We start from the raw sequence: 26834 nt of genomic DNA on the forward strand, positions 1-26834 counted from the left end.
AACTACTTAAATAAAATAACAATTATAATAATACATAGGATTTTTAGTTCACTTTACATAGGTAGCCTCAAAGGGCTACGAACAATGGTAAAAGGAAATACAATGATAACTAATTAAATGATAAGATAAAATATCATAAATCATGAAAAAGTTGTCATTGTCTGTTGATTGATCTCTCAACCCATCGGCCTATCAGTTGCCCAGCAACAAGAGAAGGAGCCATTGTCAGGTTTACAGCAGATTACACTCTAAACAGCTGGATTTACCTCCACAAACTCATCTTAAATGCCACTTGAACCAATTAACTGCCAGACAAAGTAGGCCCACAATAACTTAATGAAACATAATACATCCGCTTGCCATAAATAGACATGTACACCTTCCCATATAATACTATTCCAATATTGTTGTTTCTGATGACCCAAATATATTTATATAAGCACAAAATCTCTCTTCATCATCTGGCACTTTATCAGTGTCTTCTTTGTGGTCACAATTACAATAGAATGTTTTGTGTATGAACTTGCACTTTACTTCCAAAAGTGCCACAAAAAAAAAAAAAAAAAAAAAAAAAAAATGCAAAAGCTGCAGCCACAGTTAAGTTTCAGATTGCTGTTCACATGTGAAATATTGACATTTGCATATCATCCCTTCCCATAATTTTGGATGGTCTGGTCATTAGAATAAGATCTGCATATTGATGAAGGCAGACACTCAAAAAAAGTTTTTGTGTGTTAAAATTGTGTTTTAAGATGCACAATATTTTATTGATCAGGCCTAAAAAAGAACAAAAAACACCATTTTAACAACACTTTAAATTCAACAAATTATAAGAACAATTGTCGACAAACATCCAACAGAGGAGGTCTATGTGCCTTGTTAAGGATACATGATCAATGAAACCAGAGTCTGTTAGGTCTAAAAAGGCGTCTGGAAGCAGCTGCACTACATCAGCTCTTTTTTTCACATCTAATTAGGAAAGCCAATGAACCAATACAGGAGGTTCATTGTCAGCGTTAGCATTTTATCTGATGGCTTGGTACTTAGAAAGTAAAAACCTTTGACCACTTCTCTGCAAACTCCTCTTACTGATATTTTAAAACTGTATTAATTTTATGGGCATAAGTTCATTATAGTTTCCAGTGCTATATTTCACTGGGCAATATGGCACTTTGTACTAAACACTAAGAGACAATCAGATTTAGAGACTTAGACAAACTTTATTGTGATCTTGGATAGACAGAGTGACTACAAAACAACATTTCAATGCATACAGCTTTTCAACACTTAATGATAAGCTTACAGCAGTGAAATGAGCATTACCATTTATAAAGTGCAGCAGTGATTGGAATGTAGCCAGTGTACGACAAAAGAAAAAACTGTATAAAGTCATGGTGCAAAAGGCATTGATATAGAAAGGTTTGATGCAGTGCAAAGTAGATGAATATGGTGCAAAATGCAGTAGAACATTGAGTTGAGTTCAATTTAGGGATTATGGAATTATGGATTAAGGGATTATGAAACAAACAGCCATGTTGGTAGTGCAAATATGATGTTTACAGTATGCAGAGACTTGATTAGAGTTACAGCAGTTCAGCAATGAGTTGTAAACTTTACCTTTTTCATAGCACACCTTTTCGAGCTTCAGGTTATCTTAGGTCAGTGTTTCAAAAGTGGTGTTTAATTAGAAATGCTAAGACAGACAGACAGACAGAAAGAAAGACAGACAGACAGACAGACAGACAGACAGAATGATACTGTCCCTTAAATGCAAAAAATAGGCAATGCAAACCACAGTTATTTGTGTCAGTAACACGGGGAAATGTTAGATTACTAAGATGATGATGGTTCTTTCATCACTCTGGGATCTTATTGCCAGTTTTGCAAACAGTTTATGTCATTAGTATATTAAATGAGTTTATTATTATTATCTATCTCTTACCTTGAGTTGTCTTTTAGATCGAGAAGAAGCCTTAATTAGAAAGATAAATATCAAATTCTTATAATGTTAGTTGTTTTTTTTTCTAGCACCAGAATAACGAGAAACATGTGCCCTTTTTCAGCTTTTATTTTCATTACACTGCTACAAGTACAGAGCAGCAAAATTAAAGTTCTGCATTTAACCCATTGTCATAGGGAGCGGTGGGCTGCCATTGTGTGGCACCCAGGGAGCAGTGTGGGTTTAAGGGTCTTGTTCAGGGACCCAGAGTGGCAGGCTGTGGTAGTGGGGCTTGAACTCAGAACCTCTGGATTCCAAGCACAATGCCCTAACCACTAAGCCGCCACTCAAATAGCAGTTGCCTTATCAGACATCAGGTAAAAAAGCTAGCTTGAATCCAGATCTGGCCCAGATGTCCTGAAATTTATTGTTTGTGCACTGACTTTGGATTTGACAAAAAAACAGTTGACCAACAGCATTAGATAACATGGCTATCCTTCAGTTGGTGCTTTTTGAGCTACTTAAACTTGCATATTTTCATTCAGTGTTTTTTCCTTCCACTTTCCTGCCAAATAATATCTTAAAACTGAACAGTAATCCAGCAAAAAAACAAACAAATAAATCATCCTGTAGTTTTTACTCCCAATGTAGAGTGGCAGTGGTTGTTCACTAGAAAACCAGCACCTCAACAGTCTTTTATGGAAGTCTTTAGATCGTACCACGGTTCAGTATAAGATTCCTGTTAAAAGTGTTTCTTTTGAGTCTAATATAATACTCAACTTTTACTTAGCTGTTCACAGTTGTTTTATTAAAAAATGTCAAAAAAATTATAAAAAGAATAAGTTTACATTTTTCTAAATGTATGAGTAAAATATTGAGATAATGTGTTGATTATACTACACTGTAGAACCTGCTAATAAACAGTAAAATTTGTATGCATTTGAATGAATTCACCATCATAGGCTAAACAAAGCCTAATGAGGAGAAATATGGAGTTGGACATGTTTATAACTAGCACATTCTCTTCAGTAGAGAAATACAACCACAATACAAGTCATAACCAATACATTATAAGAACTAAAAAAATATATTTTAAGTAAATTATTAAGTGACATATGATATAAGATAATTGAACAGTTTATCCTAAAGACCATTCTCAGGAGGGGTTTTTTTTATGTCCCAGCTACCAGTTGCAGCATCTGTAGCAGAAGTTGTTAACTGAGCTTGGTGGAGAACAAAAGGATTAGCAGGGGAGTCATTGGAGGAGATCCTCTAAAAGTAACTGACAAAGAGATTCTTGAAAATATAAGTGGTGCAAAAAGTAAAAGAAGTGAAACAGTTAAAAGCCACAAGAAATGGAGAAAGGTGTGACAGCTTATCAGTATTGATCAAATTTGAAGAAGAGCAGTTACCGGGTAAAGTTTTCCTTGGATATATGAGCTACAATGTAAAAATATACAATCCTCCGCCTTTGAGATGTTTTAAATGCCAGAAATATGTTCATATAGCAGCAGTATGTTGGGGAAAACAACTGCAACTGCTGCAGAAATTTTCTTAAAATTAGAGATCTAAACTGGGAAATGGTTGAAAATATGAGGGGAAAAAGAGTAGGGCCATCAGAAACTGGCAGATTGACGACAACTTAAATATAAATTAGAAATCATAAGGATGAATTTCATTAAGTATTTATTCAATTCAATTCAGTTTATTTATATATCGCCAATTCAAAAGACTTGTCATCGCAAGGCACTTTACAGTTAACCAGATCATACAGTCAAATTGATTCAAAGTTTTCTATATAAGGATAACCAGTTGATTCCATTGACTCAAATACAATCCCTCACACTAAGCAATTGTTGTAGCGACAGTGGAGAGGAAAAACTCCCTTTTAAGAGGAAGAAACCTCCAGCACAACCAGGCTCAGTGTGAGCGGCCATCTGCTGAGGCCGACTGGGGTTCAAGGAGACAGAAGCAGAAATACAAAAAGCAGCTGTAAAAGGCGGCTCCATCCAGGAAACACAAAGCCAGGCAGATGAGCTCCAAGCCAACTCCCATGTCAGAGGATGAAGAGAGCACATCCAGTCAGTCACAGTCAGAGAAACAGGACTACACTGGAAAAACAGGCCGATCTTCAACATCTATAAACAAAGGTGTTGATGGCAGCAGCACAGCTGATATTTTTCTCCAGGAAGGTGTCACAGCCAAACAGGAACAGACGAGGCAAAGCTACTATGAGAAAAGGCAGAGAGAGCAGAACGTTAGAGAATAAACTAACAGATTTTGCAGATTGAAAGAATAGAGATAGAATGAAGCAAAATGATGAAATTGGGGTCCCTATGTCCTCCAGAAGTCTAAGCCTATAGCAGCATAACAATAGAGATAGCTCAGGATAACCTGAGCCACTCTAACTATAAGGCTTATAATAAGCTTTATCAAAAAGGAAAGTTTTAAGCCTAGTCTTAAAAGTAGACAGGGTTTCTGCCTCACAAACTAAAACTGGTAGTTTATTGTGTTGGGTTAAGGTAAACATTTTTTATTTTAATATTTTTTTTTTCTGGGGGTGAGTCTTGTTTCCTTGTTAAACTCCTTATCAGTTGGTGTCAGTAATGCACTTTTAACTAGTTTGCCAACCACCATAAAACCTCACAAGAAGAAGAAGAAGTTGAGTGACGTCAGTCCGAGCGGGAGCTTAGTTAATTCAGAAACAAAAGTGGAATCCTTCTATCTATCCTTAGGCATTTGCCATTTCTCTGAAAAACATGGCCCAGCACATCGAAGAGGATTTACCGCCCAACCTTGCGTGTTTAAAAGTAAGCCAATACCATTGATTGTCCAGAAATGTCCGTGCTTTGATTTTAAAAACAGCTATAGCTATATATCCCCAGAGCGTCAGGTTTATAAACAACAAACGTAAACCTCCGATCAAAACACGGTTTGAAATGATAATTTTACTTCTATAACTAAACCTGGCTAGCTTTACAGTTAGAACATGCTCATTTTTGGTTTTACAGCGGAAATGTTGACAAACGTCACAACTCCGGTATGCTTGAACCCTGCGGCTTTTTAAAAACAGCATCAAATCTAATAAAAAGTTATTGTTAGAAAACAAGTAACAGATTATGCACAATGAGGGGAAAAGAGCAGTAAGGAATCCGATTCAGAGCAGGTCTGTTGATCCCAATAAAACAGTCACCTAAGATTCAGATTCATCTAAATAAAGTTTAGTTTAATCCAAGCTTTTAGGCAAAGCAGTCAAATTCAATTTGTTGAGGATAACAGAACAATTGTAATGTAGATTTTTTCCTAAATATTATAATCATTATAATCACTTTTATAGCAATTCTCCCTCCATGTAAAAGCAATGCCCTTAAAGGAGTATTTAGAGGATTTAAGTAAATTATTATTGTTGTTGACATGCTCAATCCACCTTTGTTTAAAGTTTATTTAACCTGATGTTAAGTATTGTTGTCTATTAAATCTATCACTGATCGTGCTTTTTCTATCTTTCCACACTATAAAATAGATAATGAAAGTATGTCTGATAAATGCTAATATCATATGTCGTCAATATTGGTATTGGTTAATGCTTAAAGCTGAACTATCTGAAATTAAAAAAGTTATATAGGGACAGTCCTAGTACTAAAGGCATCACATCTGAGGGTTTATTGTCTGTGAAACTTTGTTTTCCTGCAGATCCTTAAAAAGCCTCAAAAGCCGTTGAATTCTTCAATATAAAAATAATGCAAGGCAAGGTAAATTTATTTGTATAGCACAATTCAGTACAAAGGCAATGCAAAGTGCTTTACATGATTAAAATATAGGAAAATAAAACAGAATCAAAGCAAGTAAGAAAAAATAAAATAAAATAAAAAATGCTGAAACAAAAAAGAATATAAAAAAAAATGGACTAAAGAAAATAAAAAAGTTGAACTAGCACTGTATTCCAGAGAAGCAGCAGCTATTTCTCAGTTCTATTCCACCCTTGTCTCTGCAAAGCCTCTACAGCATCTCAGACGTCAAAAAAGCACCAGCAGCACCAAATCTCCAGATAATGTTTGGCGGTACGCCTGCAATGAAAGCAGAGCTATTATGGACTCTGAATAGGGATCAAAACAAAGTTTGTGAATTCCATTCATTAGTTGTTAAAAATATATCTGTTATTTGTCTGTTTAGCTTTCTTGCTATATGGAAAGTTTTTCAAAATTGTAAAAATTTCTACTGGACCTAAAAGTAATGGTTTATATTAAAATATGCATCAGGTTAAATTTGTCGAAACCAGGTTTTCTTTTATTTATTGTAAAGTTGGTTTTAAAATTTTATTTCAAGGGACAAAAAAAAGTCTTAAATTTAACTGGCCTTATGTTGTAGGAACCCTGGGATTTGTTTGACAAATTTAATTGACAGGAAACATATTTTGCATATCTCACCTTAAAATAGAAATGATCAGAGTGACCCAGTGGCACTGATCCACATGCAGCTGCAGCTACACACCGGTGCTTTGGGGGATCAGATGTTTGGGAATCCTTTTGAACCTGGACACTTCATCCCTGCCTTCAAAGGTTGCTCTCTGTCTACTGGCCGGACAGAAGCGCATGTGTTAACTTGACTGCAAGTACCGACTGGTTATTCTGAAGGGTGTAGAATTCATGATTTTATACCCCTTTCTCGCATATAAGTGCAAAGAAGGAGGATATGTTTTTAAAAGTACCTTATCTGGCCATTATGTTCATTAAAACTCAGCTTGTCAACCTAACTTCAGTGTTACTTTAAAAACGTTCAACGTAGCTAGCAGGTTTACTAAAAAGTGCTGGACAGAGCCCTGTGGGAGAGAAGCCAGACATTCAAAGGGTCAAAACGCTCATGAAATAGTGGCCCAAATTTCAGTAAAGCCGTTACAAAAATCCTGGTTACCTAAAAATGATATAACTTTTGACTGCATCTTCCTGGCCTTGGTGTATAAAACCTAGGACTCCCAAACGTCCTGTGCATTCAAGCTGCTTAAAGTCTGCAAGATGGTCTTCATGTAAGCTTGATCACGCTTGATCTACATAGAGATTAATTTTGGGTGTTGAAGAGCAGGTCCCCCCCCCCCACCCCACCCCCCATTATAATGATAGCATGGGAAATGCTGGATTTAAGAACACTATTTTGGTTGATTTTGATCCAGCTTCAGACCAGCATTCATGTTATATAACTGGACATAAACTGAATTATTAATCGATTCCTCGGAAAAAAATGATCGAGAGATTAATCGATTTGCAAAATAATCGTTAGTTGCAGCCCTAATATATATTATATATATGTATATCTATGTGCATTTAATATGAGAAATGAGAATCAAGTTTTGTTTTTTGTTTTTTTGTCTTTTTTTTGTCATTTACAGTACAATTAAGTTGTGCATCTTTTTGTCATATCTTTTTAATGAAACACTTGTTTAGCAAGGTTTGTCTTTTCATATGCGTGGGATCTTTTTAAAGGAATTAGATTAATAATAACTAGATTAATCAAATACTAAAATAATTGACATGATTAGGGTAAGGCTAGGGTTAGGGGATTTGAAATATCCATTGGTGACTTTAGCTCATTCTAATAAAGGCTATTCTAGTGTCACAAACCTGTTTTTTGTTTATTAAAAACATTTCAAACAATTATTTTAAGGATAACAATAATTATTGAGCCATCAGCCAAAGTATGTTTTTACAGACATTTAAGATGCACCAAACCAATAACCAGTGAAGGAATAGAGCAGGTTAACCTCACTCCTCTATGTCTGTTGATTGGCTGATAAATAATAAAAAGTCTGATTATTTATTCATTTTTTTCTCCTGTTGATGTTAATCATAACTAAACTGTTTTCTTTATTGTGATGAACTTGAGTAAAAAAGAATGGTAAAGCGTGAGGGAACTATGTTGTGTTGCTGAAAACTTTACATAAATCCAGAATCCGATTTCCATTAATCTATAATGAGCACGATCAATATACATGTCTTTTACATCATTGCTTAAAACTTTTTTATGTGAGTATAATTTTGACATTTTTGCTACTTTGACTTTTTTTTTCTTTTTTTCCACAGAATATTGACACCCTGCTGCGATGTCCAATTTGCTTTGATTTCCTCAACATTACAATGATGACTAAGTGCTCCCACAATTGTAAGTATTCAGCAGAACTTTTCTTAAAGTAACTGTAATTCAAACATTTCATGTTTGGATTTTTGCATAATCTTGTGCACAAATTGAGCAGAGTGAAGTCTGTAGTTTTGCAAAAGTCAGGCTGTTTCAGGAAACAATTGGAATTAACTTTAAATGGGAGCGGAAAATGCTTTTAAAGTGAGAGCCTGAGTTTGACGTCCAGCGTATTCGGCTGGAAAGCATAACCATTAAAGAGAACAAAGCTGTAGAGGCTTTTCGAGAGCTACCGTAAAATTATGGGGGGAATTTACTTCAAGTCGAACATATTTTATTACTGCAGGAGATTTTAAGTTAAATCTATTCGTTTGTCAGAGGTTCATGTAGGATTTAAGTTTTTCATTATCAAATAGCATTTTTTTTGTTGCACAATTTGCAAGGTCCTCACTACGATGGCAGAACGAGTGTGTGAGTGTGTGTGAATGGTTGTTTTTCCTGTTTGTCTCTGTGTTGCCCTGCGATCGACTGGCGACCTGTCTAGGGTGTACCCTGCCTCTCGCCTGTAGACAGCTGGAGATGGGCACCAGCACCCCTCGCGACCCTGCTTTGGATAAATGTGACAGAAAATGGATGGATGGAATTTATCAATAGGAGTATTTATTATTAAATTTTGAATGAAACGGCTCTCCAAGGTTTAGCCATCAGCCCTGTAAGCTCTTGTTTTTTTTTCTTTTAGACTGCTGGATACATTTTAAACCAAAACACATTGACCTCTGGGACACAGAAACAGTCTATTTAATAAGCAATGTGATGTCTGGATGACCCCATGCTGTTTTTAAAAGAAAACATTTCTTTTTTAAATACTGTCTTACATTTCTTTTAGCTTGTGAACTTTGAAAAGTGCACTTCTGAATGAGTCACTGAGCCTTAAAGCACCACATGATGAAAAGAGACCCCTTGCAGCCTGTCTCTCTGTCTGTCATAGAAATGCTACCATTTTCAAGCATTTTGGCTTACAAAGGGGAGATGTAGACACATTATGGAAAACCACAGCAGGACGGGAAGGTTGCTGTTGTCTGGGGAATAACAGTCAGCTGACCATAACTTTTATGTTCAAAGTATTTCTTATTTTAAAAAATGATCTTAAACTTTCCTTAGCCACCATGCCATGCTTCAATCTCAGAGGACATATGCAGTTTTTATGCTGTTTGAAAAGAATATGCTTAAATCAGGAAAGGTTTTTTTTTTTAACTTTCCATATATTTTAGTTTATTGCATTGCACAGCTGTTTTCTTCTGGTCTTATTTAATTTATAATGATAAAGATTTTAATACACAAAAGCGCTAGTACTTCCAGCGGAGGATGAGGATAGCCTACCTGCCCCCACACGTCCTCATGACCTTCTACAGAAGCACCATAGAGAGCGTTTTGTCCAGCTGTCTCACTGTGTGGTGTGGAGGCTGCAGCGCCTCAGACTGGAAGAGTTGTGAGAAAGCAGAGAGGATCATCAAGGCTCCTCTTCCCTCCATTAAAGACATTTCATCCCAGCGCTGTATGTCCTGAGCCCGTAACATGATCAATGATCCTCACTTCCCCACCGTGGGCTGTTTTCTCCTCTGCCCTCTGGGAAGAGACTTCTAAGGCCCCGTCCACACGAAGACGTTCCCTGGCCTAAACGCACAAATTTTTCACCAAACCAGCCTCTCATCCACACGAAGCCGGCGTTTCGGGGGTCTGTAAACGATCTTTTTTTTATTCAGCCTTCAGAGTGGGAAGATTCTGAAACGCCGTTTTCGCGTTTCCATCTTTACGCTCTAACCGCATATTTTTTTTACACGCATGCGTCATAGCGTCGCCTCTAAACACGCATGCGCGACCAGTATCACAACAACAATGGCGCCGTTGCTGCTCATGCTACTCACCCTGCTGTCGGGCTTACAACAGAATCTTCTTCTTCTGGAATATCTCCAGGAAGAACAGAGCAATATCGACGACATACACTATATTGCCAAAAGTATTTGCTCACCTGCCTTGACTCACATATGAGCTTAAGTGACATCCCGTTCCTAATCCATAGGGTTCAATATGACGTCGGTCCACCCTTTGCAGCTAGAACAGCTTCAACTCTTCTGGGAAGGCTGTCCACAAGGTTTAGGAGTGTGTTTATGGGAATTTTTGACCATTCTTCCAGAAGCGCATTTGTGAGGTCGCACACTGATGTTGGACGAGAAGGCCTGGCTCTCAGTCTCCGCTCTAATTCATCCCAAAGGTGTTCTATCGGGTTGAGGTCAGGACTCTGTGCAGGCCAGTCAAGTTCATCCACACCAGACTCTGTCATCCATGTCTTTATGGACCTTGCTTTGTGCACTGGTGCACAGTCATGTTGGAAGAGGAAGGGGCCAGCTCCAAACTGTTCCCACAAAGTTGGGAGCATGGAATTGTCCAAAATGTCTTGGTATGCTGAAGCATTCAGAGTTCCTTTCACTGGAACTAAGGGGCCAAGCCCAGCTCCTGAAAAACAACCCCACACCATAATCCCCCCTCCACCAAACTTTATACTTGGCACAATGCAGTCAGACAAGTACCGTTCTCCTGGCAACCGCCAAACCCAGACCCGTCCATCAGATTGCCAGATGGAGAAGCGCGATTCGTCACTCCAGAGAACGCGTCTCCACTGCTCTAGAGTCCAGTGGCGGCGTGCTTTACACCACCGCATCCGACGCTTTGCATTGCACTTGGTGATGTATGGCTTGGATGCAGCTGCTCGACCATGGAAACCCATTCCATGAAGCTCTCTGCGCACTGTTCTTGAGCTAATCTGAAGGCCACATGAAGTTTGGAGGTCTGTAGTGATTGACTCTGCAGAAAGTTGGCGACCTCTTCGCACTATGCGCGTCAGCATCCGCTGACCCCGCTCCGTCAGTTTACGTGGCCTACCACTTCGTGGCTGAGTTGCTGTCGTTCCCAAACACTTCCATTTTCTTATAATACAGCTGACAGTTGACTGTGGAATATTTAGGAGCGAGGAAATTTCACGACTGGATTTGTTGCACAGGTGGCATCCTATCACAGTTCCACGCTGGAATTCACTGAGCTCCTGAGAGCGACCCATTCTTTCACAAATGTTTGTAAAAACAGTCTGCATGCCTAGGTGCTTGAATTTATACACCTGTGGCCATGGAAGTGATTGGAACACCTGATTCCAATAATTTGGATGGGTGAGCAAATACTTTTGGCAATATAGTGTAGTTCAGCACCTGAATTTGACTTAACCACGAAAATGGACCCGCAGGGCAACCATGTATAAATATTAGTGCGCATGCCCAACATTTCGTCGCTTATTTTTGCTTTGGCACCACAGCGCCACTTACAGGCCTGGCATACATTTTGCAGCGTTTTCATGCATTCGTGTGGACGCTCACATTTATTTTACGTCTCCGTCTTTACGGCAAACGTTTTGGAAAATATCAGCGTTTCGTGTTCGTTTTGACTTCGTGTGGACGGGGCCTAAGTATCTGCTTTAGCTCCAGCAGATTCTGCAATAGTTTCTTCCCCACTACCATCAGCCTGCTGAACTGTTGAAAACTCTATCATATCACAGTCGCTGCATCACACTGATAAAACCAAACCAAAAATACTGCACATTTGCACCATATATATATTAATGCTTCAAACTTCCACATCAATGCGATTTTTTGCTAGCCTGACGTAGTCCTACTCAATTCTAGTCAGAATATGAGTCTGATACTGTTCCATAGAGCTGTGATTATGGGGCGTGTTTCGAACGAACCAGGAAAAAAAATGCCTCTGCACTCAATTGGATAGACCTACAACCAATAAGAGCAACGGAGTGCGTGACGTATGTTAAGCGACCAAGGGAGCCAGCTGATAAATTAAACTTTTGCCAATCCCGTAGGAAGGACACCAAAAACATCTTTATTTTCAACAAATGCCTTGATCGCGTTTCTCTGTTCCTCTTTTAAAATTAATTTGCTATCGATATCTTCTAGAACAGACCTAATAGCAGAATCTACACACCTCAACTCTCCAGCGGCAGCCATTGTTGTTGTCACCCAAGCGCGCTTTGGTGACGTGGTTGGTTATGTTACTGTTGACCATCTGTCCATCAACGTATAAAGCCCGCCCTGCCAATTTGATTGGCCCGACCAGATATTGGGTGAGCATACTCGCGCTACTATTGAGCAATGCCAGACCGAACTTCCCGACCTCTAACGTTGTGGGCGGGACTAAGTTCGGAATGGCACCCAGGCTATTTTTTTGCATCATGTTTTCTTTTTTCTCCCTCACTGTTTATATTTGATCACTTTTGCACTGTTCATTTACCGTCTGAAAAGATGTACTAAACGAAATTTCGTACTGTATACAAGGTGACAATAACAGCATGTCTCAGTCTAAGCTACAAGCCCACAGAGGACAATCTAAGTTTCACCACTATAATCTAAGGATAAACATTTTTTGCTAAAATTCATAATTCTGATTGTGATTTTACTTTGATCTTTCCTTGCACTAACAATTACAATGTAGATGTTTAACTTGAGTTTCAATGGTTTCTGATATTAAAGGCTTGCTTATCCAGTCTAATGTCGCTGGACTTTACTGTTGCTGTTTCTGGAAAAGTGTTTACTTTTACAACTCCCTCTTTCCTACTTTAAGTGTATTAATGCCTCCTAAAGGACTGGGGTGAGAAAGTCAGTGTCTTGTTCAATTTGTGAACCGAAGTGAGAGCTGCTGTGAATTAGAAAATTGTATTTTGTAAAAATGGTCTTCTATTGCAAATGCAATTAGTTGCCTATGCATAGTATAATCTGCTTCCTTAAGCACATAATTATCTAAATAAAACATTTGTATTATTTTTTTTAACTTGCTCGATGAAAATCTGAAAGAACAAAACAAAATGGGGATCTATTTTCTGTGAGATTAAAACAAATCTGTTTGTTTTCTATGTTCCAGTTTGCTCCTTGTGCATCAGAAAGTTTCTTTCCTACAAGCTGCTTTGCCCAGTTTGCAACTCAGTAAGTATGATTATGAATTATTTATATATATATATATATATATATATATATATATATATATGTAATCATGTCTGCATATTCATAGAAAATATAGCGGACAGGGCATTTTCAAAACATTGATAACATGTCCAAATATTTTCTCTTTTGGATTTGCAATAAAGGAACAATATTTCTCTGATAATTCAATTGCAGCTGGAAGACTTTAAATATATTTTAAATTTTTGTATGTTTTTCCATTATCACACCCACAGTGGTACATTTCAGGCATTTCTTTCTGTTACGTTATGTTGTGAGGAGACTGCTGGGTTGACCATCAAGCAGTTGATGAGACCCTTTGAAAGTAGGTCACAAAAGGTGAATGCTAATGAAGCTGGGCTCTTCAGCGTGCTGTATGGAGACATATTAATGATGGGGAAAAGAAGAAGAAGTAAGAAAAAATGCACAGGCACTGCAGTTAACTGCAGCCTTGAGAGGATTTTGATGCAGAGCTTGTTCAAAATATGTGAAGATTCACAACGCGTAGACAGGAGCCACCACATGGAGATGAAAGAAAGTTTTGCATTTCATTTGGAAGTCGAGGCTTCACAGTTTGCAGGTAAGGTGGAGCGGCTCAGACTTGAGTTGTTTGAGGTTCAGTACAGTTTTCCAAGTAGGTGATATTCAAAACATGTATCACAATTAAGAAAACGAAAGAAAAACTTGAACTATATCACTGAAGATGTGTGTAATGAATCTACATGATATGAGTGTGACTTTTTAGGGGGAATTGAAGGAATAAATGAAACTTTATTGTATTTTCTCTTCTATGAGTGAGATATGTAATTGACACCCAAAACTGTAGCATAATGCAGCACTTTTTGTCTTTCTTATAGCCATTGACCGAACAGGACCTTCGAAACAACCGCCTGTTAGATGACTTGGTCGTTAACTTTCATGATGCAAGGTGGGATAACTCTAACTCATGAGCTCTCTTATGAAAAAAGAAGCTTTTACTGCAACATATTTGCTGCACACAGCATCACCTGAAGGAGTTTTTCTTTTCCTGTTTTAATGTTGTTGTTTTTCTCTGAAACAGCTAAATTTGCATCACCGAGCAAAACAGTTCATACTGTTTTAGTCAGGCATGGCGTAGTTTTTATTTCTGGAGTGATTTCTATTAGTATTATTTCATTCGGAGGGGTGATTTAGATGTGGATTAGCTCAGCGTGGGACACACTGAGCCACTGCTTGGGAGGAGAAAACAATGGAGCAGTTAAGCTTATTCAACCAGCTTTAGTAAGTTTCATAGGTAGGAGTTTTGAAGATATTTGTTATACAAATTGTTGCTTTAAAATTGACCCCCCAAGATGTACTATTATGGCTAAGATTTTTGGAACTGATGTGTGTCGGGAGCGAGATCAGCACAAATTACAACAGCGGGGCAGAAAATCTATCTGACTTCTCCATGAACACGAATCCGTTGCCTCAATATCCTTTCCACTTCTTTTTAATGCTCCTTAAGACCTGAGAGGAAAAATGATAACCATGGTTATTTCATATAATTACAGTTATTGACAGGATGTCTCAATATGTCCCCAAGGTACCAGCATAGTAGGATAAAAAAAAGTTATTTGCTCTAGTAATCTGTTTTTTTGTAAATCCATTGGGGATTTATTTTCTTCAGCTAAATTAATTTTCCAATTCTCTATTTAAAGTGATTTTAAACATACGTGTGTTCTTTAGCCTTAGGGTGATATTTTATTGCATCAGGGTAGGTGGCGGTGTCTGAGCTGGGCTATGGGAAGCTCAGACACCAGCTTAAAGTTGGATTTCTTCCCAAAGTGGCATGTAGACTGTATAGATGGAAAAATAGCCTCAGATTAGATTGTCTTGTTATAGTCGGCACTAGGGCTGCAACTAATGATTATTTTGCAGATTGATTAATCTGTCGATGATTTTTTTTTGATTAATCGATAAGTAATCGGATAGCAAAAAGTTCCTTAACTTTTAAAAGTGAAACTAAAACTTTTCCACCTGAGTAGTTCTGGATAGATGATATTAAGGGGCAATAAAAGTTTTTTTTATCTTAAATGCAAAATGTTTACATTACTAAAGGCATGTTTTAGATTATTTGATTACTGAATTAGTGGACAGTTATTTCAATAACCGATTCATCATGATTGTTTCAGCCCTAGTTGGTACCTGCTTCATGGGTGCAACTTCCTACCAGCTTTCATGCTTACGGAAAACTAACCCAGAGGTTCTGCCGGGCCCCCTTTTCCACACAGAGTGTTTGAATGGAGCTTCTCGGATTGGTTGGACTTGGATCATATGAGGATTTCATCATGGTGCAATATTAGTATACATATAGGCTTTAAATAGAGCAATAAAGTGGTTATTTGTGGTTATTTTATGTGATGAAGAGAATGTTATCCACCTTCAACACTGAATCTACTGACATGACCTTTTTTTTTCTGGTTTTGACTTTACAAAATGGAAGTCGTGTCATATAAAATTGTGTATTTTTCCACCTCCAAAATAAGCATTTCGTGATCCATAGGATTCTATTCTCTGGTGGTGCTGGAGTTGCAGGCAATGTTGTTTTGATTTTTGAGTAGAATAATGAGATCCTCAATCTGCACATGTAGTGTTAAACTAAAAACTCCACTGGATCCACTTTTGCTGTTTAGCTACTCACTTCCTGTTTGAATGATCCACTTCACTCCAGATTGATGTGGAGTTGAAGCATCAAATGTAAAAAAAAAAAAAAAAAAAGGCCTGCTGTGGAATTTAGACAAGCAAGTACCGACGTTTTAGGGAAACTTGGGTGGAACCGTTATGACTAGAGTGGCTGCGATAAATGGCAGCAGTAGAGGACAGGTTCAGTGGAATAGAGGATAAAGTTGTTTCCTCTAGTCTAAGAAAAAAGGTTTGACATTTAGATCTCAGGTATTATGTTTTCTGTTAGGTCATAAATTCTTTAGTTGGAAATAAATTTCAATAGAGAGAAATAAGAAAATGCTTCTCATTTCAACCTAGAGAGACTCACACAGAAGTTTCAATTAATAAAGATTGATTAAAATGAATGAAATAAGTTCTTGGCCCCGGCTGGAGAGCTCAATGCTGTGAATCACTCGGATGAGTAACCTTGGGAAGTTTACTGGACTGAGGGGGAGGCTAGGCTAGAAGCCAAATGAAGGGGATCTTGAAAGACGATTGGCTTCGGAGGAGGTGGGGTCCTGACGTTGATTGGTTGAAGGTTGAACAAGGGACATAGCTGGTGTGTTATCCTTTCATCCGACTACCACTACATAGCAGGTGGTTCAGATGAAGCTGATAAGAGTCTTAAGCTTAATTTCAGCAGTTCAAAACACAGGTTACTTTGATATAAAAAAAAATAAAATAAAATCAGAAATGGGCCCTTTTCTGTTCATCAGTGGTTGTTGTTCACACTGTGTCTTTCATACTGTCTCCAGTTTTTCAGTTAAAAGAAAGGCAGAGGGAAGGCTTGAGTGCTGATATTGGTCAATAAGCTGCAATATTTGTCTCCTCTATATCACGTCGAATGATCAACACGTTGAAGGACCTCCCTGACGATAACGGAACCTCTGATCATCATCACGGTTATGAATAAGTGGGTTAGGCCGCTCACTGCTGCAGTGTTTAATTTCCTGTTACACAAGTCTGGGAGTCAGTGAGTCTTTTACTTTCATTCATCTGTAAGTCAGTCCGTCCGTCCTTGCTGGGTTGGGATAGGGCTTGTGGCAGTGGTCATTTGGTTGTAGGCCATAATGAAAACAATAGATGGGTTAAAAAAAGTAAAGAAATTTGTGCCATGGATCAACAGTGAAGATACTAAGTATTTGAACACACTGCTATTCTACAAGTTCTCCCACTTAGAAATCATGGAGGGATCTGAAATTGTCATCATAAGTGCATATCTACTGTGAGAGACATTATCTAAAAAATAAAAAGAATGCAGAAATCAAATTATATGATTTTTTAAAACTATTTATTTGTATGATACAGCTGCAAAAAAGTATTTGTACACCTGTCTATCAGGTAGAATGCTGACACTCAAAGACCTGTTAGTCTGCCTTCAAAATATCCACCTCCACACATTTATCATCCTAAATTAGATAAACCTGTTTGAGGTCGTTGGCTGCATAAAGACACCTGTCCACCCCATACAATCAGTAAGAATCTAATCACTAATATGGCCAAGACCAAAGAGCTGTCCAAAGACACTAGAGATTAAATTGTACACCTCCAAAAGGCTGGAAAAGACTATGGGGAAATTGCCAAGCAGCTTGGTGAAAAAAAGGGTCCACTGTTGGAGCAATCATTAGAAAATGGAAGAAGCTAAACATGACTTTCAATCTCCCTCGGACTGGGACTCCAGGCATATTGTGGGTCTCATTGATCCTAAGAAAAGGTGAGAAATCAACCCACAACTACACAGGAGGAGCTGGTCAATAACCGGAAACGAGCTGGGACCATCGTTTCCAAGGTTACTGTTGGTAATACTCTAAAGGGCTGGTTATACTCCCTGCAGCAGTGTGTCACAGTGAGCTTGACACAGACATTTTTGATTTATGCTAAATATTGAAGCTTGACGCTGTGGGTCTAGGTACGGCAGAGGCGGTGAGGAAGTGGGGGCAAGTTTGTCCGACAACAGAGAGACACGACGGCGTGATGATGACGGCGGTCAGGTACAAGCGGAGGGGGTGGGGATTTTGTTTTTGTTCACTGCGACACCTACGCAGATAACCTAGTTTCGAAGTATAAATCAGCCTTACAGCGTCATGGTTTGAAATCATGCATGGCATGGAAGGTTCCCCTGCTTATACTAGCACACGTCAATGCCTATCTTAAGTTGCCAATGACCATTTGGATAATCCAGAGGAGTCATGGGAGAAAGTCATGTGGTCAGATGAGACCAGAATAAAACTTTTTGGTCATAATTCCACTAACTGTGTTCGGAGAAAGAGTTATGATGAGTACCATTTCAAGGACACCATCCCTACTGTGAAGCATGGGGGTGGTAGCATCATGCTTTGGGGGTGTTTTTCTTCACTTGGGACAGGGCGACTGCACTGAATTAAAGAAGGAATGACCAGGGCCATGTATTGAGATTTTGGGAAGAAGCATATCAAGGTTCTGGCAGGGCCTGGCCAATCTCACGACATAAACTGAATAGAGAATCTAACAAATGACTAACAAACAAATAAATAATTAAAATATCATACATTGTGATTTCTGGATTTTCTTTTAGATTATGTCTCTTACAATGGATATGCACATAAGATGACAATTTCTGACACCTCTCAGTGGGGGAACTTACAAAATACCAATGTGTTCAAATACTTATTTTGAAGAATGCAGTTTTTTTTTTTTTTATTTGTCTATTCATTGACTTTTTTTGTCATCAATTTTCTTCCTAATATATGCAACATAGTCACAGGAACATTAAGCTGCTTGGAAGCGGACTTATAGCCTTTACCTTTAACATGCTTGTCCATAATTTCTTTTCTGAATTCCTGAAACAACTCTTTCCTTCTCTTCCTCTGGTCCATGTTGAATGTGGTACGCACCATGTCCCAAAACAGCACAGTGACCATCTGAACCCCAATATATATTCCCCCTGAATGACTACAAGATCATAGACACATGTGACGCCAAATAGTGGTCACAACTTGATTTAAAATGTCCCTTTGGTTACATTATTTTCAGTCTTTTCTGATGTTCCATTATTTTTATCCAGCCCCGTTTCAGTATTTCATTTTTAAAAATCATTCAGTTGGAACGTGGTTTAAAAAAAACAATGTCTGTCTTTCAATTGTTCATTTTTGTAGATTTTTTAAATCCATTTTAACTTCTGTCAGCTTCAAGTTATTTCTGATTACCATTGTGTTTTTTTTTCATCAAACAAGTTATTTTTTCCGTTTATTTGTATTTCACCACAAACGTTATTTGAAATGAACATCCTGTGTAATTAGTTGTGAGTAAAAATCTTGAGTATGTGCAAAAGTTGCCACTTTCATGTTAAAAATGGAATTACTCCTAAATTTTTTTTTTTTTCCCTTTTCTTCACTTTCAATTTCAGCCCCAATTAATGACAGTTGTTTTTTCTAATAGAAAGTTAAAGGGCCTGCACTTACTTCTGATCTTCATCTTGTTAGGATGAGTGTGTTCCTTTCTATCTCAGTAATAAATAATGGATGAACTCATATTTTATCAGGAAATACAGGGGTTTGGGCTGATCTAAACATAGATTCCATTTTTAATCAGTTCATGTCAAACTAAGACCATTTTTTAACAGTAACTCGAAATAGATAGATTCTGCCATCTCTGCCACAGTCGGTTTAGAAGATAAAAAGTAAGTCCTTTTAAACTCCTCTTTTTATAACTGTCACCATCAGATTTGTTGGTATATCTGTTAAAATGTCCAAAAAAATTTATTTAAAAAGACCATATAGATTATGATTTATTATAGATAAAATTAAAAAAGGAATATGGAAGGATAGATAGATTTAGGTAAAAAAATACTTTTATTGAACAGGGATTTAGTTTTCCTGGTACAAACTTTTACTGAGATCTCTAAAAAGATATTTATATTTTATGAAAGGCAGGATCAGTTATGACTATATATGTGTGTGTATATATATATATGTATATATATATATTTATTATTTAAAGGTGCGTTGCCCAAGTTTACATCATTTAAACTCCAGTTCTCTTCAATTGATTTTTTGGTTGCCATACCCCTAAAGACTGAGAATTTTGTACATGAACTCAAAATTGATCCACATATAAAATTAGTTTTCCTTTATTTTTTTTAAGTTACATCTATACGCTCTATTATTTAAGGTTATTGATTTGGGTCGAATTCTCCAGGCGTGGGCACAGGTGTGACACGGTGCATAATTTTCCTCCTTGGACTATTTTGAGTTTGTCGCCATTGAGGCATTAGCAAAAGAACTTTGGCGACTGTTTCTGAAGATGAATAACCAAAGACCATTTACAAGTGCACCTCAAAACCCTTTCACTGACTTCACACAAGAATAAGAAAATAGAACTTCTGTATAATGCGAAGAAAAGGGTCAAACTGAAGTCTGTTTGTCATCGCCCCAATCCACGCATGCCTAAAGTTGGTTGACTTTGGGTATGCCTCATTAGTTTAAGAAAGTTGTTTGAGAAATACTTCAAAATATTTAAACATTTTTGGCTTAACTTTTTTCTTCTTCTTTTTTTTTCTTCAAATTTCTAATTAAACGAATACACGTAAATTATACTTTAGCTGCAAGATTTATACATCCTACAGGAAGCGGGGTGTTGGGAAAGTTTCAATTTTTGATTTCTTAGCTCTTCAAAAGAGTTAACCAGTTACTGTAGAACTTTGATATGATTGTTAGTACTCTTGGAAATAAAAGCACTTTTTAAAAATTATCAAATATTTTGACTACACAGTATTTCCTGTAAAATAATATATGTATTCTTGTAGTCATGGGACCCTGTTGAGTGCTTAAAATAATGTTTTATTATTTTATTTTATTATAAAATAATAATCTTTTGTTATCTTATTATAGAAAAGTGTTTTGGTGCATACTTTAATCAGGAGTGCACTACTTTTAATTTACTTGCGTCCTTTCTGATATTAAAAAGGGAGAACCTTTACTCTCGGTGAGAAAGTATTGAATAGTCTTATATAAATGTGTAAATACACTGCTGTAATGCTATATCTTGTCTTTTTTTTTAAACACAATTTAATAACAGTGAATTCATCATTAGATAGATTCTAGATCCTTGCAGGAAGGTATTAAAGGAATTTATAAGATTAACAACTCATCCTTCATTTGATTTTGGTCGCTTTTTTTTTTTTTTTTTTTTTCGCCATAGACTGTACCTGTCTGAATGTATGAAGTGTTACGGATGAATGCTCCCAGGAAATGTGTCATGAGAGGAGCCTCTTTCCACATCACAGCAGTCTTGTGTGTATCGCTGGATACACGTGCATGAGCATGAACCTGCTCTAATGGGAACAGTAAGCACCAAAGAGCTTTAAATATGGAAAGCAGAACATCACACACCTCATTGAGTGCGTTTTATTGCCAAGCGATGGCCCCGCTGCAGTTTGTTTGCTTTCCACTTTTCCAAGACGGCGGCCAAAGTGTCTCCTTTTTTAGCTCAGCTGACAAGTCACAGAAAAAAAAAGCCAAGCTCGTTCAGATTTCCTTGAAGTGCTCTCTAAAATGTCACAAGCAGTTACTAGTACAGAAAGTTCCTCTTAGATGTGCTCAGGATGTTTAATGAGGATTTTCAGATGGTTTCCCCTCATGAATTATGTACATGTATCAAAAAAAGGTGACTAAGTCCTCTCGATTGGTTTCTCTGTTTTCTCCCTGTTCTCTTAATTTACCGTTTTGTCAAAACCCTTCTTCTCTTCTCAAAGGGAATTCTTCAGTTCTTGAAGGTAAACTCAGCCGTACCTTAGTAGATCAACAAAGAATCAAAACTGTTTGCTCACATGCAAAGGAAGACCATCAGCCTCATGACCGATCATTAGTACTTGGATGACTGCATTTTGTTCCTAGAGGTCCGATTAATATTCAGTGATGTTGCAAGGAGGGAACGTTTGGACTAAAGCCCCTCCACCCCGGTTTCTCCTCACAAAAATGGCTTTCTTTGCTTTTGTCACACACCAACTTTCCTCCCTATCCTGAATGAGAACATCCTCATCCCTGAAATATTGACCGCTGGCTGCTCACAGACCTCCTGACATTTAACAGCGTAAACTTTACTCTGTTTGTGCAGGAGCTCGTCATTTTTGTCATAAAGTATTTTGGGGTTTGAGAGTCACTTGAAAATTATGCTTAGGAAGTCTGTTTCTCTGAAACTACCTCAACATTGTTGATGAATAATGGCGTGGGTCTGAGTTTGTGTTCCTCCCTTTCACCCGATAGGTGGTTGGAGTCTTGTTTGTGTGTCTGGTTGGGTTGTCACAATACTAAAACTTGATACTGATGCTAGGAAAAGGGCAAAAAAAATATCTAAAAGGAGAGATTTATCTTCAGCTTACTTAATTAGGGCAAAATTATTTAGTTTGAGCAGGTTTCTGGAGGATAAAAACAGAACAGAATTGATCACCAAAAGGTTTATTTATTGGGCAATTTTATTATTTATGCTTTTATTTTTTATTCTCAGTTTGGTGCCCCTTTAGAGAAGTATGACTTGCATGTCACTTCCCTCTTTTGTAAAACAGTATAACACCAACAGTATAAGTGTCAATATCATGTATGAATGTATATACTCTTAAATCAGTTAAAGCATTATCCTAAAGGTATAGTGGAGGATGTTCTTTTTCCGGGTCGATCATCAAAATAAGCGGTCCTCCTAATTGTCAATCATTCTGGTGATAGGTTTATGTAAGGCCGTCCTATGTGCTCGTCCCCATTTTCATTTACCAGTGGTGAGTCTGACATACTGTAGTGGAAAAATTGCAAATCTTCTTTTGGAAAGTAAGCTTGTATGACCGATGCAAACATAAACTTTCAAACACGTGCACCCTCTTGCACACATTTAATAGGCGTTCTCTCTAGGGAGCGGGTAAAGGGTTGTGCATGTGCATTTTTTTATTAAAGTGGAAAGGGTGGGTCTTTTCAAAAATTCTTGAATGTCCTGTACTATATCTTTAAAATAAATGCTTTTTGGCGTGACCTACAGCTAAAGTAGGGCAACAGTTTGGGCAAATGGGAATGAGTCAATTGTGACTTGAATAAGTATCTGTAAATTATTCTTTTTTTTTAATTATTTTTTTAAGGATAGATTAAATCGTGTTATTTTTCACTTTCTACCTGTCCTCCATCTGAGACAAAGACGTCACAGTCCAAGAAAGTCAATCTGCCATTTTTCTAAGCTTCTCATGCAAAACTTTTTGTATTCATCCACAGAGTTTATATGATTAGTGAAAAGTTTGACTTTCTGGAATTTAATTGTAAAACGGTTAAAGAGAAAAAACTTTTTATAACGGAGAACCTGTCCAGATGATGTTTTTGGATTTTATTTTTAGTTATTTATGTATTGTACCTGTTTTATCAAGTTGCATCAGGGTATTTACATATTTATTCTTAAATAATACACAGATTTTAATTTGCTTTGCTTTTGTTCCTCTTTTTTAGGCAGCAGTTGTTAAAAGCAAACTTTGAATCTCCTCCTATATCACCAAAGACCCCAGCTTCAGCTGTCAAATGCAAAACCCCAATTCAGAAGTCCCAGAAGTCCAGTAGCTCCATTTTAAGTCACTTTTTCCAAAAGAAGCCCAGGACACCTGGTAAAGAAGCCCATCAGGATGTTAAGTTAGAAGAAGTACAGGAAACACCAAGCCGCAGCGCAAAGGGCTCTGACCTACATTCTGGAACAGCTCAAATGTCAGTGGTTATAAAGGAAGAGCCGGTGGATGCAGAGGACCCATCTATCAAGGTTCTGATGTCTGTGAACAAGCAGGATACAGATTTTCACACCGGCTCCGAGAAGGCGCATTCCTCATCACCTTCAATAGATGTAAAGCCCATAATCAAAGGTGAAGCCATTTTAACTTTACATTACCAGGAACACATTGCCCTGTTTCAGCTGCTTTTTTGCTCCCTTTCAGCTCAGTTTTTCTACCTTTTAAGCCACTGCATGAAAATATGGAAAAGAGTCATGTGAAAGCACATTTAGAGCTGCAGATATGGGAACACTTAATGATACCACCCACAGCTTCTAACATGGTAGAAATGGTGCAAATTTCTAAACCTCCATGAAATAAGATGATTATGCTTATTTATAAGTTTTTTGAGATTACGCAATGAACCTTTTCCTGACCTAAAAGTTTGTGATTTCCTGTAAAGTCTGACCTGAGTATTATTTTTCTGTATTCGACCCACAATAACAAAAACAAAAACGAAAACTTTCAATATTTCACTTCCTGAGCACTGAAAATAGTCAATTAGAAGGAGAGAACATTTTCAAAAATCTTACTTGTTTCCACTGATGGCATAAAAGATCATTAAAAATCATCCAAATGGCCAATTGCAGTAATAGAAGTTAGTGTTTAAATCCATGGCCTAAGGAGTGTTAAAAATACCAAATATTGCATAGGTTTAAACTGTAATTATTCAGTGTTGTGCATCTTAAAAATAGATAGTGAGGTGTAAACACAAGCTTTCCTTTAACAAATGGTGTTCCCAATCGGACCTGAATAAGTTGTATCGTTCGAGGAGAGCCACTGATGGACCAACCACACAGCTGCGGCGGCAAATAATTAAAAAGCAAATATCTCCAGTGCTTTTTTAAGGGACTGTTTCCTGGGTTCGGTGAGCTTTGGGTTCTCAGGCCACCAAAAAGTATTCTACAAAATATAGTGGGTTTTTTTTTTGTTTTTTTTTAAAGCTCTCAATCTACCAAGGTACAATTTGAACGTCTGAGAAAATATGTTGTCCCAGCTTGGGTATGAAATACCCAAACATTAAACTCTCGGTTACTTAGATTGTTTTAGCTTTAACCTCATACTGGGACAATTTGATTCCTGTAGCTCTTAAGATAGACTAATTCTTTCAGATGTCTTTTTATCCCCCTTTTTTCTTGTGTAAAAGAGCTTATACGTTTAATTTAAGGGATTCTAAGTTAGAATGGTTTGACTGTCAAGTAGAATGCTGTAACTTATTATACTAATAATTATATTACCGGTATTATAATAACCTGTAGTGCATCTATTTGTTTAAGGGAAGCTCTATGTTTACTCTGAAAGCTTTATCTCTCCGGTTCTTTTGTCCTGGAAATAACATCACTCTGGACAAACTCTTCAAATAACACTTCATAACGTTTATGTATTAAATAACCATAAGACATGACTACAAATTTTGATAGAAATTGTAATCTCGGATCAGAGAAGTTGCTTAGAGTTACAGAAGGCAGCTGCTTACCAACCGGGCTCATTTCTCGTGAAGCGGCCTCGACATCCATGACATCCATGGCTCCGGCCGTATCACAATATTACACTTTGTTCTTAGCTGAAGGACACCTTTCCCAAATCTTTGCCACATACAGAATGAAGATAACTGTATATCCTGACAGAGGAACTGTCCTAATTAGATAAACTATTGGGGAAAACATTAGTTCCAATACGCAACAGGCAGGTAATATTAGGGTGTAATAAACTCACATCATTAATGATAATTATTCTAACTATATAAATTATTTTTAAAATTCTTTGTTTCCTGGGTGCTGATTATATGTATTATAAAAAGTAATGTATTTTCTTAAGGTGTTAGTATGTTTTTTGTCAGTAATAAATGTATTGTCGTTAAAGAGCTGTTTTGATGTTTACTAGGTGTCATTAGGTGTTGGTGTTTTTGTTGTTTGAACTTTTTACCCTATTAGAATCATTAGACGGAGCTCTATGGTGACTATAATGAGCAATTTCACATGTTAACTTATGTTGCCTGACAACATAAATGAAAATTTATTATGTAGGTCTTCCACTAACAAATTCAATGTAGAAATATAGAAATAATCAATTAGTGTGAATTGTTGATTAAGATGCTAACAAAGCCTTTATCCCAACCTTTATTTATTTTTTATTATTATTTTGTTTTTTCTAGTTGAGTGTCCTGTGTGCTCTGTAAGCGTGCCGCAGCACTTTATCAACAAACATCTGGACACATGTCTTTCCAGTGGGGAAAAGAAGGAAAGCCTTAGGAGGTAAATGACTTAGGATATGATTTTTTTTTTACAATTAAGCGCATTCTATAAAATCACTGAAAGCAAAATGATTGACAGCAGGTTGTTTTTTGGGGGGGATTAGAAGTGAGTGTTTGTTTTCTGATTACTTTTTTTTTCTTTTACACAGAAATTTTTTCTATCAAGTTCCTTTTATTTAAAACAGAAAAGCTATAGTTATTAAAAATGCTGCTAAAATAGTAAAACTCAGACTATTGCATTTGTAATTAGGCCCGAGCAGCATAGCGCTGCGAAGGCCTATTGTATTTCGAAAGTTTCTTATTATTATTATTATTAGGCCCGAGCAGCATAGCGCTGCGAAGGCCTATTGTATTTCGAAAGTTTCTTATTATTATTATTATTAGGCCCGAGCAGCATAGCGCTGCGAAGGCCTATTGTATTTCGAAAGTTTCTTATTATTATTATTATTATTATTAGGCCCGAGCAGCAAAGCGCTGCGAAGGCCTATTGTATTTCGAAAGTTTCTTATTAGGCCCGAGCAGCTAAGCGCTGCGAGAGCCTATTGTATCTGTAATGTTTATTATTATTATTATTATTCTTGTAGCACTTTGAACGCATTTTACGGGGACTTCGCATTTTCAAAAACTCAGGAAAACGTGGCAGTAAATTGTCCCCCGCGTGAAATAGCCGGTCTGTAATGGAATCCAAAATGGCCGCCCCCAAATTACGCCACAGCGCCCCCTAACGTGAGTTGGGGGAAACTGTAAGTCCCAGAGATTTGAAACTTGGCACACAGGTAGATCTCGTAAAATCATGAAAAAAAGTCTCTTGGAGGTATGCCCTAAAACCCACAGGAAGTCGGCCATTTTGGCTCAAAGTGCGATTTTTGGCCATTTTTCATTTTCGCTCATGTCGAACTTTAACGAACTCCTCCTAGGGATTATGAGCTATCGGCTTCAAACTCGGTCATTATGCAGTTAAGGCATTGGAGATTAAAAGTTATCAAAGGTTTTCGTTTTTGAGCATGTTTAAGG

General features: G+C 37.3%; 1 protein-coding gene across 1 annotated transcript; it reads left to right on the top strand.

Annotated features, from left to right (window-relative positions):
• Nucleotides 1-4592: 4592 nt before the first annotated feature.
• On the top strand, nucleotides 4593-25841 carry LOC119776647 (E3 ubiquitin-protein ligase RAD18-like). The gene is made up of 6 exons (XM_038275192.1): nucleotides 4593-4749; nucleotides 8014-8092; nucleotides 13040-13101; nucleotides 13974-14044; nucleotides 23259-23659; nucleotides 25722-25841. The coding sequence occupies exons 1-6, from the start codon at nucleotides 4699-4701 to the stop codon at nucleotides 25823-25825; spliced, it is 768 nt and encodes a 255-aa protein (XP_038131120.1). The 5' UTR covers nucleotides 4593-4698; the 3' UTR covers nucleotides 25826-25841.
• The last annotated feature ends 993 nt before the right edge of the window (nucleotides 25842-26834 follow it).

Source organism: Cyprinodon tularosa, unplaced genomic scaffold (assembly GCF_016077235.1).
Source record: "Cyprinodon tularosa strain WSP-4 unplaced genomic scaffold, ASM1607723v1 ctg95, whole genome shotgun sequence".
Taxonomy (NCBI): Eukaryota; Metazoa; Chordata; class Actinopteri; order Cyprinodontiformes; family Cyprinodontidae; genus Cyprinodon; species Cyprinodon tularosa.